The sequence below is a fragment of the Apteryx mantelli genome, chromosome 3 (assembly GCF_036417845.1).
Source record: "Apteryx mantelli isolate bAptMan1 chromosome 3, bAptMan1.hap1, whole genome shotgun sequence".
NCBI lineage: Eukaryota > Metazoa > Chordata > Aves > Apterygiformes > Apterygidae > Apteryx > Apteryx mantelli.
In genome coordinates this window covers 123,199,174-123,214,034 of record NC_089980.1, presented here as the reverse complement: position 1 = coordinate 123,214,034, position 14,861 = coordinate 123,199,174, and the positions used below count along the sequence as shown (strand labels likewise).

General features: G+C 43.7%; 1 protein-coding gene across 1 annotated transcript; it reads left to right on the top strand.

Moving 5' to 3' along the window:
• Nucleotides 1-3,966: 3,966 nt before the first annotated feature.
• On the top strand, nucleotides 3,967-12,825 carry ODC1 (ornithine decarboxylase 1). The gene is made up of 11 exons (XM_067294288.1): nucleotides 3,967-4,100; nucleotides 7,140-7,285; nucleotides 7,441-7,614; nucleotides 7,782-7,954; nucleotides 8,248-8,382; nucleotides 8,532-8,613; nucleotides 8,955-9,038; nucleotides 10,343-10,505; nucleotides 10,590-10,702; nucleotides 11,003-11,217; nucleotides 12,341-12,825. The coding sequence occupies exons 2-11, from the start codon at nucleotides 7,184-7,186 to the stop codon at nucleotides 12,480-12,482; spliced, it is 1,383 nt and encodes a 460-aa protein (XP_067150389.1). The 5' UTR covers nucleotides 3,967-4,100; nucleotides 7,140-7,183; the 3' UTR covers nucleotides 12,483-12,825.
• The last annotated feature ends 2,036 nt before the right edge of the window (nucleotides 12,826-14,861 follow it).

Sequence of the window (14,861 nt, the reverse complement as noted above, 5' to 3'; positions counted from 1 at the left end):
TGCCTGTTTGCCATTGTATCTACTAGAGAGATGTGGTCTAAGATTTGAACACTGCAGTGTTGTGCTACCAGAACTGGTCATCGCTTCCTCATTTTCTGATACAAGTAATACTCTGCTGGTCTTGTAAGACCACAAAATAAATCTGTCACTTCCACATTTTTCTCTCCACTGATTCCACAGTACAGGCTGACGTCTATTTTTCAAGCTAATGCTCATGAGTGTGCTAGACCTATTCTCACGCTTCCTGACTCAAAGGAATTTTGACATTGTCTTCAGTGAGGGTAAGATTAGATGAAGAGTCTATTAGAATACAAAACATTGAAGTCCATTATACCATTATATGTTGCCTATAGAATCCATATATTAAATATAACAAAACACTGGAGCCAAGTCTTATGAAGTTCAATGTACGTCTGGTGAGTGCTGAGCTCATACAGAGGTTGATATTCAAATACCTTGCAGTATCAAGTATATTTAAATATGTGTATGTAACAATACCATTTTTTTAATCTTAAATCTGTAAATGTGAAGGATTGAAAGTGCCTCAGACCCACAAAATTGCTGCTGTGATGAGAGACTTATGTGCCTCACCTTATGGCATGTGCCTGTGAATGACTCATTTTGAACATATTGGGCTAATATCCTCTTAAGAAAGGCAAGTTAGAAAACACAACTCTGCACATTGCTGCAGTCAAGCTATAAAGCAAAGATTTCCAGTAACTTCAGAAGGTTTTTGGTCACTTGATCCCCTTTAGTCTTCCTGCCACTGCTAGAAGCTATTTTAGTTTGTCTCTCTGACACAAGAACATGCAACAACACATTTGTAGCACTGAGTGGCAAGAATTGTGTTCAACCCCCTTGAAAATGTGTAAAGAAGGATGGCAAAAATGTATCCTGGAAATACTTTGTTTCCTCTAATGCCCATCTTTTAAATGACAAGGACAGTTCAGAGCTGTTTTCTCTGTGCAATGGCAAAAATGTCTTTCATTTATAAACCGAAAGGAAGAAAATAAACGTTATTGTTATTGATAGTATGGTAACTGCGCTGAACTGGGTTTCACTGACCCACAACGGTACTTCTCTTTGCACATAGACCGGTTTTGTGAGCTTTCACTTGCAAACATGCCCATGCAAAGGCTGGGGACCAAAGCAGAGCCCAGACTCAGACCCTCCTGAGACTTGTCTGTGCCATGCATGCTGGTGGCACACACCACCACAGGGAGGACACAGGTGAAGAAGAGCTTGTCTGGCTGCTGCCATTTCACCCTGCTGAGGAACAGGGTTTTGGCTCAAGCTCCTGCTGGATTCAGAGTTCAGTGAGAGCCATGAGACCCTGTCGCTCAGCAGGCAGGACCCTGGGGCTGCTGGATGTGGACAGACATGGACAGAGAGGTTCCTGCTGCCACAAGAAGTAGGAGACAACTGTGACAGGGCAGCCAAATACTCCTCAATGCCCTCTCCCTCAAGAACAGTCAAGGCCCTGCTTGAGGAACAAGCAAGGATGGGAAACATGAGGAATATTTGATCACAGTTGCCTGTCCACAAATGCTTTTCCAGTGCCCTCTTCTGGAAAACATCTTTGGCCCATGCAACTGCTTCATGTAAGGTAGGTAAAGCTAGGTGGTGATAGCAAAGGAGTTTCACAGGGTTTTGTCTGCTCTTTGCCCACAGGACCTGGACTAGTACTATTGCTCTGCTCTACCACCACAGACCAGCGCATCTTCTCATCTGCTTTCAAGCAGTTGTCCAGGTCTTTAGTAGCCTGGCATCCTGGTACCCTCACAGTGAAGGATGTGCCTCCATCTTCAGTGAAGGACATGCCTCCACACTCTCACCTAAGGCATATGCCAGGTCACTTCAGGGTGGCACCCAGCATGGGGACCAGGGCACCTCTGCAGGACCAGACACAGAGCTGCAACATTACAGGTCAGGGTTACAGACCCTGTCATCCCCCTATATCACGACACCTCCCTCCAGACCCGATGCTCCACACAAGGAGCCTTTCCCACCAACAGCTCCCAAGGAGTGTCCAGACACAGAAACTGGGAGGGGGATAAAACATGCTGGTGGTTTTCATTATCTTAAGAAGCTGATATAACATCAGTATTGGTTACCTACAAACAACTAATGGATGAGTCAGTTCCTCAGGTAATTACATCCCAATATGGTTATCGCTGCCTCTTTCCCGGGGACCATCCAGCCTGTCTCTGCATTTGCTCACCAGACTCAACTACTCCTCCATATATCCTAACACAAGTATTTCAGCAGTACTGATGTCCTCTCTTCATCTTGCCTCCCCATCCAGCAACTGCTTTCATAGTTTCCCTCTTCCTGAACTAGGCCAGGTCGGGGGTGGTTTGGCCGTGATCTTCAGGGGCTGAAAGTTGCTGTTTGCAGAGTGGTATTTCCAGACTTCCAGTCCCCCTCGTTTCTCCCGTTCATGGTGAGGGAGGAGGTTCAGCTCAGCTCCTCTGGATTTGCAATGAATTATCTCAACGCTTGCAACAGTTGTGCAGCAGCAGGAAGAGCTGCCCAGGGAAGATAGTGCTTTGGACACATGCTGATGTGGATGTTACATGCTGCGATGGTTTTCCCTACCTCCTGCTTTCTATTATTTAGAAAACCTTCCCCAATTTGTGCCTGCGTGTGTTCCTTCTTTCATTTAATTATTTTAAGCAAAGCCAGCTTCATCCCCAGAGATTTGTTTTGGCTGTGGCCCAGCCTCCCTTTCATTCATTATCTGCTGCATCCTAGTGTTTTTCTTTACTTCCCACCTTCAAGAGGTTCTCGTGGAGTCCTGGCCATCCCCCTGCCCCCAGCAGAGCCTCTGCGGAGCGGCCTCGGGGCTGAGGGACGTCCTGGCCATCAGTTCCCGCAGGGACACCATGTGCGCTGAGACCGGCAGGACACCCGCGCCGTGGGGGCCGAGGGTGGGGGGACACCCGCGCCACGGGGCAGAGGGCGCTGTGACATCCGCGCCGCAGGGCCAAGGGCAGCAGGACACCCGTGCCACGGGGGCCAGACTGGGCACAGGCAGGATGGTGGAGGAGCGACTCGTGCACCACCCCCACCGGCTCCCAGGGAATTACGCTCCCATTTACCTGGCCCAGCGCCAGCCTGGAATTTCCTTCCTTTGGCACCTGCCAAGAGAATCGCTGGCATTTGTGGGTGATACTGCTCTTATTAAAACAAGCGCCCTCCCGGCAAAGCTCCCACCTGGTACAACCACGTTTTTATTTTAAGCAACATGTACGTTTTCTCATTTTCAAAATGTTTAATACGGGATCAAAGCACTATTTCAGCAGGGACGGGCAGTGACGTCCATGCACCTGCTGGCATTGGGGCAGGACGTGGCCTCCCCAAGGGCCAAGTTCCCTCCCAGGTATCACCCAGGTAGAGGTTCGGAGAGGCGCTTCCCCTCAGGTGTGCGCGCAGCCCAGCGGCACAGCACCGGCCGTACAGCACCATCTCTCATCAAAACCGTAACAGAAGGAAAGGGCATTGCAAGGTCCTGTGCACGCAGGGCACCGCAAGGGCCCAGCTGGCGTCAGCCTGTAACAGAGGCACGGGTTTCGGGTCACAGAAATCAACCCCCGGCGGGGCGGCAGCGGCCCCCGCAGCGGGAGGTGCCCCGGGGCTCGCGGGGCGGGAGGCGGCGCCGGCGCCGCGGCGCCGCGCAGAGACCCGACGCGCTCAGCGCACCGCGCGAGTGGGAGGGGCGCGGCGGGAGGGCGGCCGGGGGGCGGGGCGCGCGCGGCGCGTGTTCGCCGCCGACGTCACAATAGCGGCTGGCCACCGTCCCTACCCGGTCCCAGCCGATCGGGGCTGGTTTGAGCTGGTGCGTTGCCATAGCGACGCCGGCTGCCCTATATATAGGAGCGCCGCGGCGGTGGCGAAGCTTTGTCAGCCGCGGCGCCGCGCTCGCTCCGCAGCCCCGCGCGGCCGCCTGCCCGCCCGCCCGCCCTGCTCCTCCTCAGGCAGGGCGCTCCCGCCCGGCCCGGCAGCTCTCCGCGCCCGGCTCGGAGGAGGAGGAGGCGGTACGGAGCGAGGGCACCGGCCGCGGCGAGGCTTGACAGCGGCTCCCGCCGTCGCTGCCCGAGGTGAGTTGAGTTGAGACGAGGCGAGGCGAGCGGCGGCCGAGGGGTGTGTCCGGCGGGGGGAGGGGAGCGGCGCGGGCGCGCGGCGGTTGGCGCGGCGCGGCGGGGAAGGCAGGCGCGCGCGGCGGAAGCCGGCCGGCGCGGAGCCACGTGTCTCCGGGGCCGCTGCCAAGCAGCCTGGGCTGGGAGCCGGCTCCTCCCGCCGGGCACGGGGCCTCCCTCGGCGCCGGGGGAATCCCCAGCCGGAGGGGGGAGGGGGGAAGGCAGGCCCCGGGCGGCTGCAAACGGGTCAGGCTGCCTTGCCCGGGGAGCTGTTGGCGGCGCCTCCCGGGAGCCGGGGAGGGGGCGGCCCCGCCGTGGCCGCTGGGCTGTTTCCGGGGTGGGGAGAGGCAGGTGCGTGGCAGGAACATGGCCTGGGGCGCCCTTGCTCACCCTTATGCAAGGCAGCTCGGCGCCCTGGCGCGGGGCGCTTCCCCAAACACACCCGCGTGAGCCCTGTCCTGAGGCCGGAGCCTTTCCCTCCTGCGGAGAGGCAGCCGGCTGCTTGTTCCTCTAGCGGTCTCGGTACGGGGGTGGGGGTGCAGGCTGGCGCGATGTAGTTGTCCCTAGTAAAGCCCCCAAGTACGGGCCTGAAAGCCAAACAGAAATGGCCCCTTGGGGTGCTTCAGTAGCAGAGGCTGGAGAATTCATTGTGCCCCTCTCTCGAGTCAGGCCGCACAACCCGGGCTGAATCGGGAAGCTGACTTTCCTAAGAACTATGAGTTTATGGGGGAAAAAATAGTCACAGTGAGAGTAGACTAACCAGCCGTTTCCTTCCCGATAGCGGTGAGCAACAATCTGCTAACTCCAGGGTCAGAAGTGCCTCAGGCATCCTTTCTAGACGCTCAGTTTGGTATTTGACTACAAAACCTGCAGGCATGACTCAGCTGTGTCTAAATACAGCTTCTGAATGAGGGAATGCTCTGGAGAACAGCTTCTAAATGAGCACAGATTGCCTTTTTTCTGGGAAGCTGTAGACCCTTTGCACATGATCCAAATAAAAATATAAATAAACTAGAAGGCTATAGTTTGCAGGTACATGATCATGTGCTGTCTGTGTTCTGTACGAGTGTAGTTAAAATTGTGCAATAAGATGGAGCTGGTCAACTCACAAATGAAGACTTGTAACAACTTCTTAACAGAGGTTATTGCTGGAATAGATCTGCTGTGACCAGTAAAAGTACCTCCTATTTTAGAGGTTAAAAAGAAAAGTGCATTTTATGCAGCTCTGTGCAGAGGTGAGGTAAATGAAGATAAGCTAAAGTATTCTTGATGGTGTTCAATTCCTTTAACCACAGTTAGAAATGCCTGAACTACCTTCTGCATAACTACATCTTGTTGAAATCATCCTACAGTAAGATGCAGGTTCCCTTCGGTAACAAATACTGGAACAGCTTGCTGAGAGCTCTTTGATTTGTTGTCTCTTAGGGCTCTTTCAAAGAGGCTTTTAAGAGAAGACTTTAATCCAGCTTCTGGGAGAATTAGCACTGTATGTGAATGAGAGCAGGGGGAGAATGAGACTTGATGGGTTGTTGGGTTTTATTTCATTAGTCAAAGCTTAATCTAGTTCGAATCTCAAATCTGGTTTGCCTGATAAGTGAGAAATGATCAAAAGATGCTAAATAGTTCTTGTAGCTTGTTCCTGCTCAGGTGCCATGTTTTCTGTCCTTGGTGCCATATGTTTCTGAAGGATGAAATGAAGTGGTGTAATCGCTAATTTTTGTTTTGTTTTTTTTTTAAGTCCCTCAGGAGATGGATGTTTGTAGTATACACAGTGTATGAACTGCAGGATTTTTTTGATATTAGAACCTTGTTAACCTGTAAAAGGTATAAAACCTGTGAAAGATAACCTATGTTTTCTTCTATAAACAGCCTTTTGAAAAGAGTGGGAACAGTGACGTAACTAAAAATGTTAGTAAATAGCTTATGCATGGCATAATTCTTCAGTCCTAAGCTGCATGACTAGATAAAGTGTTAATAAAGCTGAGAAAAGGCAGAGGGCTGCTGGACCAAGTTACATGAAACCATATCTTCCCTGTGAGTCACTTGCAATGTTGATAACTTTAAGCTGTAGCACACACTTCTGCTGAACAGCTTAATTGAGTAGACATTCATTCTGTATTTGGACTTGCCTATTAAATGAATGACCCACGTACATTGCCATGGACTTCATGGGTCTTGGATGGCAGAGGAATGTGCTTTAGTTCAGGTTCTCAGAGGCTTTCCTTGGCCAGGAGACTTGTTAAACATGAAGATTTATGGACTACTGTAAAATGCTGTTATCAACTGTTAATTGAAGTCACTGTTAAAACTATGTTCCGGCAGACCACAATTAAGAACCATTGTTCTAGCATGTATCTGCCACTCCTGACAGCTGAGGTTTTCTCTGTAGGTAGCCTGGAGGTCATGGATAGAACAGGGAAGCTCTAACAGCCAACAGAGTAACTTCAAGGAAAGTCCTGATCTGTTGGCTGGTTTATGCTTAATTCGAACTGTAGTAAGATCTAGATACTAAACTCTCACCTAGTGACTGTTGTTCAGAGGTCAATAACATAACCCAAATTCTGTTTGTAGCAGTGTGTAAACCATCTTTCCAGAGACTGGTGAGCTTCTGTATTAAATAAGTGCTTAAGAGATGTCAGAAAAGTGGTAAAGTACTCTGACACTGGCACTAGTCATAACATTGGAGGCAGCTCTAATATAGGAGTGAAGGAAAAAGACAGAGCTTCCAGGGACTTATGTTAATATCTGAAAGTATTTGACTTTTTTCTTTGAGTAGGTTCAGTACAACAACATACGGTTGCTGAACAGAGCATAACTTGCCTTGAATCCAACAACTTTTTTGTGGTGTGCCTCTTTGGTTCTAATTAAATCTGATCTGTCATCCATAAGAGTTTCTACTCTTTGCTGCTGTCAAAATGATCACTGTAATGGACATAATTTATGATTATATAATCACTACATAAATTAGAATGAACTAACGAATGCTTTTTGGATCAACAGTTTGTACTTAAATCCTTTGACGTAAACCTGAAATCTCAGAAATCATGAGCAGCTTCAGCAATGAAGAATTTGAATTCACCTTCCTTGATGAAGGCTTTACTGCCAAGGATATTCTTGACCAAAAAATAAATGAAGTGTCATCTTCTGTAAGTATGATAGGAAAACGACTGCTTTCATGATGCTACAAATTTATGTTAAATGGAACAGTTGCCTTTACAGATCTTCTGCAAGGCAGTCTCTTCAAATGTGTGACCTCTAAGCTTGCTCTGTTATTCACTGTTTGCATATCCATTTGTTCTAGGATGATAAAGATGCCTTCTACGTTGCTGACCTTGGGGATATTTTAAAAAAGCACATGCGATGGCATAAAGCTCTTCCTCGGGTAACTCCTTTCTATGCTGTAAAATGTAATGATAGCAAAGCTGTAGTGAAGACACTTGCTGCTCTTGGTGCAGGATTTGATTGTGCCAGTAAGGTAAGAACTTATGTATTCTGAGTGTTAGTATGTATATATGAACACATCTTGTAAAGCTGAATAATTAAGCATAACCAAGCACTGTCATTTTTGTTTTACTGTTTAATTTGATCATCTGTCTAAAAATAAGGAATATCTCTCATGAGTGTAACCTGTTCTTTCTTCAGACTGAAATACAGCTGGTACAGAGCATTGGTGTACCCCCTGAGCGAATAATATATGCAAATCCCTGCAAACAAGTATCTCAAATCAAGCATGCTGCCAGCAGTGGTGTACAGATGATGACTTTTGATAGTGAAGTAGAACTAATGAAAGTTGCAAGGGCCCATCCAAAAGCCCAGTAAGTTGTTAATTGCTCTGTAATTCTTGTTTGAGTTCCCAAGTTGCTAAAACATCTGCTGTTATCTGAAACTTGTCCTTTATTAGTTAAGACATGATGCAAAACTTAAGAGAAAATGAAACTGCTTTTAGCCATTGAAATCTAATCCTGTATAGCTTACTGGCACATTAGAAGGAAATGGAGAAGAAAGCTTGCTTACTTTAAATTTGATCTTCATTTATAAGGTCATACTGGCTGATAATGATGTTTTATATACTAGAGCTTATGAACCACCTTTTTTTTCCTATTTCTAGGTTAGTCTTGCGCATCACAACTGATGATTCCAAAGCAGTTTGTCGTCTGAGTGTTAAATTTGGAGCTACCCTTAAGGCTAGCAGGCTTCTTCTGGAGCGTGCAAAAGAACTTGACCTTGCCATCGTTGGAGTTAGGTGAGTTGTTTATATTAAAACATACAGTCATTAAATGAGCTTTCTTTAAATGGTCTACCTGATAGTAGAGATGCATATTGATACTTGTTTTGTATAAACTTCACCCAAAGATACCAAATGGCAACTGATGTATTTTATCTTTATCCTAGCTTCCACGTTGGGAGTGGATGTACAGACCCAGAGACCTTTGTTCAAGCCATTTCTGATGCTCGCTGTGTGTTTGATATGGGAGTAAGCATAGATTTACTTACTGCTACTGAACTGTTGTGGCAAAACTCAATCAAATGCAGAATACCTGTGGAAGGGAACAGGTTAAAAAAATAGTTAAGTCATTAGCTTCATGTTGCTGGAATCTTTGAAGTCTTGACAGCTTTCTTTGACCAGCAGTTCTGCAAAAACTCACCTACAAGTGCATTAAAATCAGCATCTGAAACCCAAGTGACTGTTACTGAAACTTGATCAGCTAGCTCTTGTTCCCGAAATGTTAATGAAGTGACTTGACATTACTTTTTAAGTTAAAAAGATAGTGTTAAGAAAATATTCTTAATTTATTCCATTTAATCTCATTTTAGGCTGAACTTGGCTTCAATATGTATCTGCTTGATATTGGTGGTGGCTTCCCTGGTTCAGAAGATGTCAAGCTTAAATTTGAAGAGGTATAGCTTTGTTAACAACTTGTCAGGTTGTGGAATCTTTTTGAATTTTTGTATGGATTAAATATAAAATCTTGCTTTTATGTTGGTATGCAGACATGTGTTGAAGAGAATCTGTCTGTTTGGTCATAAACCAAATTTAGAAGAACAGTAGAGAAAGTACCAAAAAACTGAAAAAGATTAACCCATTAGATGTCTAGCTAAATGACTAGATAAACATGCAGAGATAAAACTTCTAAAGTAAGCTTTAATTGGGAACTTGATTCCTACCAGCATAGACTTCCAATTGAGGATGTCACTTCTGTAGTTCAAATATTCTGGCTTGGCACTGCTTCCAGATGGGATGGAAAAAGTAGTTCTGCCCCATATTATCCTTCTGGGTGGCATTAGCATTAAAGCAGTAAACTAGATGAGGGTTCTGGTCTGGTTTAGAACTAGTTTGGTGGGGTGTTTTTAACTGATCAATTCTGCAGTCTGTTTTCACACAAAAACACTTCCTCTTTTGGAAGAGGAGAGGTGACTGAGAATTAATAGGACTTCTGCTTGCAGCACTGTCAGAGCACCTGCAAATCTAAAGTAGTATTAAATGATAATATATATCTATATAAGGAGACAGCAAATAGAGTTTCACAAAGTGAGGCTTTTGTTAATAATGTGGACTAGTGTTGCCTCACCTGTGTAATACCTCTTAATGAAGGCTAGCTTCTAATGTTGTATTAGCTAAGATGAAGCATCAAGAACAAGTGGGCACTGGTATTATGCCATGGAGCCTAATGCAGTAATGCTTCAGTGGAGCCAGCTTAATAATCGCTGATATCTTCAGAACTTGGAAATAATTCTGTATTTATAAAGGCAACTGAATTTCAAAGGTGATGACAAAACCTTTTGGAGCCTTAAGATCCTGTGAGATCACTTCTTTAGAATAGGGTGAACAGGGATATTGTGTGATAAGCAGAAGTACAAGTGAACAAGATGTCAGCTGTTGAAGTGTGGGGACTTGCAGGAGATTAATGCTTGTTTAATGACCCTAGGAGGGATGATTTTAGACTTGAACGTGAGCTGTTTGGTCACGTAAACTTAAGCTCTAAGCCTTGGCTGCTTTCAGTGTCTTGTACAACCTTGATCCCATATCAATAAAACTGATTGCTTTATTTCTTATTCCATAGAGATTAGATATGTGAATGGTTAGTTATACAATTGACCCAGCATATCATTGTGGGCACATAAGTCTCACTTTGTTCTAGACTTTTAAAACACCATCTGGTTAACTGCTGACGTACTAATAAATATAACTTGCTGCTCCCTAGATCACAAGTGTAATCAATCCAGCACTGGATAAATACTTTCCCTTGGATTCTGGAATAAATATTATTGCAGAGCCAGGAAGATACTATGTTGCATCAGCTTTCACACTGGCAGTCAACATCATTGCAAAAAAAGTTGTATTAAAGGAGCAAACCGCTTCTGATGGTATGTAAATCCAGACCTAATCTTACTTCTAGCCAAGTGTACATTTCTTTCCAAACATTCTTACTGGTGTCTCAACTCTTCCAGATGAAGATGATGCAAATGACAAAACTCTCATGTACTATGTGAACGATGGAGTGTATGGATCATTCAACTGCATCTTGTACGATCATGCACATGTTAAACCAGTTCTACAAAAGGTATGTGAATTCACATTTCAGAAGTATTGCATACTAAACATGGATATAGCAAAATCATCTTCATACTGGTCACTTCTCCCTCTTTCTGTTTACTGCTCCCCCATATCGCCAAGATTTGGCATTTGACTGATAAAGCGCACAGTAGAACTAATTCAAAACCAAGGGTGGGAAAGAACCTGCAAGTAGTTTTTCCCTGGTGGGAAGAGGTGGAGTGCTGTGCTTTTCAGACTAATTAGGGTATTACTTTTAGAAGCTCTGTTTTGGTTGTCATACTAATTGTACTCAACCTCTTTTCTTTAGAGACCTAAACCAGATGACAGTTGCTATTCCTGCAGCATATGGGGACCAACATGTGATGGCCTAGATCGTATTGTTGAGCGTTTCAATATGCCAGAGTTGCAAGTTGGTGATTGGATTCTGTTTGAAAACATGGGTGCCTATACTGTTGCAGCAGCTTCTACTTTCAATGGATTCCAGAGGCCGACAATATACTATGTGATGTCAAGACCAGCATGGTTAGTAACTTAAGCTTTTCATGCGTCCATATTTTGATCTGCCAAGAGCTTTTGATACAGATAACCTGAAGTGAATAGCTTGTATTAATTGACTGTCCCTTCACAAATAGGGCCATAGTTTTGGTTCTGTAGCTTTCTTAAACTTCATTGTTGGGTGAAGAAAGGCAGTGCCTCTGTAAAGTTTTTGCTGCATGCTTAAAACAGTCATGACATTACTAATTACTGCTTGTGTTGTCCTGCCTCACAGGAAAGGTAGCTTAAAAGGCTAATGCTACTAGTCCTTTCATTAACCTGGGCTTCTGGCTGGTGCGTCTTCCACTCTCTCACAACATGTGGAAAGTCATTGCGGATTTTCTACAGTTAGCTTCCATGACATGTAGCTAGAGACCTATCAGTCACAGTTCTAATAGTATATAGCTATCTTCTATGTTGGTAGCTTGCTAAATCCTAATAGTAGGAAACAGGAATATAAAGGAACACTCCTAAACAAGGTATCTGTATCAGTAGAATTATACTGCAGACCTTCCTAGCACAGTCAAAAGCTTTCTGGCTTGTCTTCTATAAGTAAAGATGTGCAACTATAATTATAGCTAGATGACTGTAGAAGGGAAAAGATTATATATGCCTGAATAAAAGGTAGTATGTGGGCAAGACAGCACCACAACTTCTTGCATTGCATGCAGCATAAATTAGCTAGGTCTGATTAAATTCTTCTGTTCTGAGCTTGTCTTTTTGATACAACTCATATCTGAGTATGAAGGAAATTACATGGTTCTCACTGGTCAGCTCCCTTCTCCTAGTCTGTTGTTTCTATTTTTACTTAAGTTATCTAAGAATGTGGAGATATGAGGTAAGGGACAGTCAGTGATGTGGGTCTGAAATTCTGAGCTAATGACTACTAAGTCATTAAAACTTTATAGTACATGGCATACAGATGCAAATACAGGTAGGTGCAGATAAGTAAAGGATTGAGTTGTGTGTTTTTTGTGGGGGGGAGGTTTTTTTGTTTGTTTTTTTGCACTCTAGCTCACTGGCAGTGACCAAAATACTTTGCCTAGCTTCTTTTGTAGCCCATTGTAGTGAAATATTCTTTTAATTTCTATTTTTTTTTTTCTTTTTCTAGGCAATTAATGCAACAGATCAAGGAGCAGGGGTTCCTAGCTGAAGTGGAGGAGCAGGATGTTGCTACTTTGCCACTCTCTTGTGCCTGGGAAAGCGGAATTGAATATCCAGCAACTTGTGCTTCAGCTAGTATTAATGTATAGATAATATTTAGTAACTAACTACAAGTTTAGTCAATGAATTTAGGGCATTTGGAGGACCATTAACTTAAATCTTGCTAGAATTTTTAAGTTTTTTTTTTTTTTAAGTTTAGGTTTGGCTTAAATGCAACAAAATAAATGACTAGGAGATGGGGGTCACATTTATCTGTGTTCCTATGGAAACTATTTGAATATTGTTTTATATGGATTTTTATTCACTTTTCACATACGCTACTAAAGACTGACCCTCAACTGTCAAACAAGTATTTGTAGCTTGTGTATGGCAGAATGGGCTAAGCTTAGTGTTTGTGACCTACCTGTTTTAAAATAAAGTATATTGAAATAACTGGTCATGTGTCCTGTTAGTGTGTAGAACATGATTTAGTCATGAATGACTCTTGTAGCACATAAGAGCAGGAGTTGCTCTAAATTAGTGACTTTCTGTTAACATTAGGGTAGATGAGAGCCTTTTAATAGTGGAATAACAATTTCCATCTTCCTCATGCCCCCTCCCCCCCAAGTACTCCCTCAAGTATCTTCTAGTGAAGGAACTTCTTAGTGGGTAGGGGGAATAACTTGTGTCTTTAATCATATGTGATTGGAAAAAACTTCACTAGTAGCAAATCTAAGACTGCATAAATTCTCATAGGATCACATTAGTCTTTGACTACTAAACAAGGAATTAATGGAGTTGCATACTGTAAACTGCTCAGTGTAGTGCAGTTGCTATTCACATGTAGTCAGCTGCTATAAACTATTTTGTGGCCTGTTTGAACACATCTAGTAATTAATATGAGGAAAAAGCAACACAGTAGGCCTCCATGGCTACTTCAGAAACATTACTTATTAAATGTGCAAGGTAAAAAATACATAATGGAAAAGACTAAGATACTGGAACATTATGTGGCTGTCTGTACTATACTGCTATCTGACCACTGTTGCCTAGGGCGACTAGGATAAAATGACTGATTGGAGGAAGGAAAAAAAAGACACTGCATCCTTTGCATGTACTATAATTAAAAGCTTTTATTTGATATTGTGGAAATACATGATAGCCAGTTAAACTTCAACCTCTGGATTAAATGTGATCATAACTGACACTAAGTGGTAAACTGCAAACTAAATAGTAGCACAGGATCTGTTGATTAAATTAATAAATATACTTACTGAAGTAGAGCATTCTTTACTTAACTTGATGCTAATTTGCTGCCAATTGTTGTATTAAAATTGCAAAATATTTTGGACAAACAAAATCTACAGGTCCCTGTTCCAGATCAGGTGAGTTTGCCAGATCATCCTCTGCTGCACATACCCTTAGCAAATGCCTGAGGTGTAAAGAGGAGGACATTAACTTATCCAATAAGTATGTAAAACTTTAATATTTCTATTCTAAATTATCATATAACTAAAAGGTCATCCAGAAGTAACATTGCTAATGGAAATAGTAGTGTCTCCAGGAAAATGTGAAATGAAATCTTCTTCAAAGGTTAGGGAGCAGCTGTGGAAGACAATGTTTAACTTCTGTTTTGTGCTTTCAGTTGAGATTAAACTTTTCACTAGTCTAAAAACTGGTTGGGTAAACAAGCAACTGTGTGATCTCATTCCTGATTCTCTTGAAGCAGCTGCATTGATCACTTTTTGAGGTTGCTTTACTCCTACTTTCAAGATTGTGACTGAAATAGCACTTGCCTTTGTTCTCACACAGACAAAAGCATAGCTTGCCAGGTGTTTGGCTCCTGAACTACACTGAAGCAAACTTTAGAACATATGCATCATGGAGTAATAGCTTGTGTCTAATTTCAAAGAAGCTCCCTGCAACCAAATGAGGGTTTTTTATTTAGCTTCTCCAAATTCATAGGGATACTTAACTCTTTACATGAAAGTAAACTACAGAGGAAAATTTAACATATATAGAAAAAGTACTCCTGAAAGGTCCACAATTTTCTAAAAGAGACATAAGTTGTTCTGATAGTGTTGATTTGAAGGCTGTGGATGGTTGAGGCAGAAGAGAATACAGCCTAATGGGCAGCTGGCACAATCTGGCTACCTTGACTCACAGCAGTCAAGACCATTCACAGCAGGCAGCTTGAATAGGTTCACTCATAGAGGCTAATTAGTAATCTGCCTGAGAGGAATTTGGCAGGCAGCCAGTTTGGTTTCTTGATTTGCAGTTATCTCAATTGGTTCATTTTAGCTATTTTAATATGCTTTGTTTTTTTTTAAAAAAACTGTTTCTCTCAGCTGGAGGCTGGGACAGTGGCTACTTGCTAAGACATTTTGATTAACTTAGTTACATTCCCCAAAACAGATGTAGCTGATCTCAGTTTTTCCCTACCTTCTATGTCATAGCCTCAGCTGGTGCTCTGTAAACCACATCTAAAT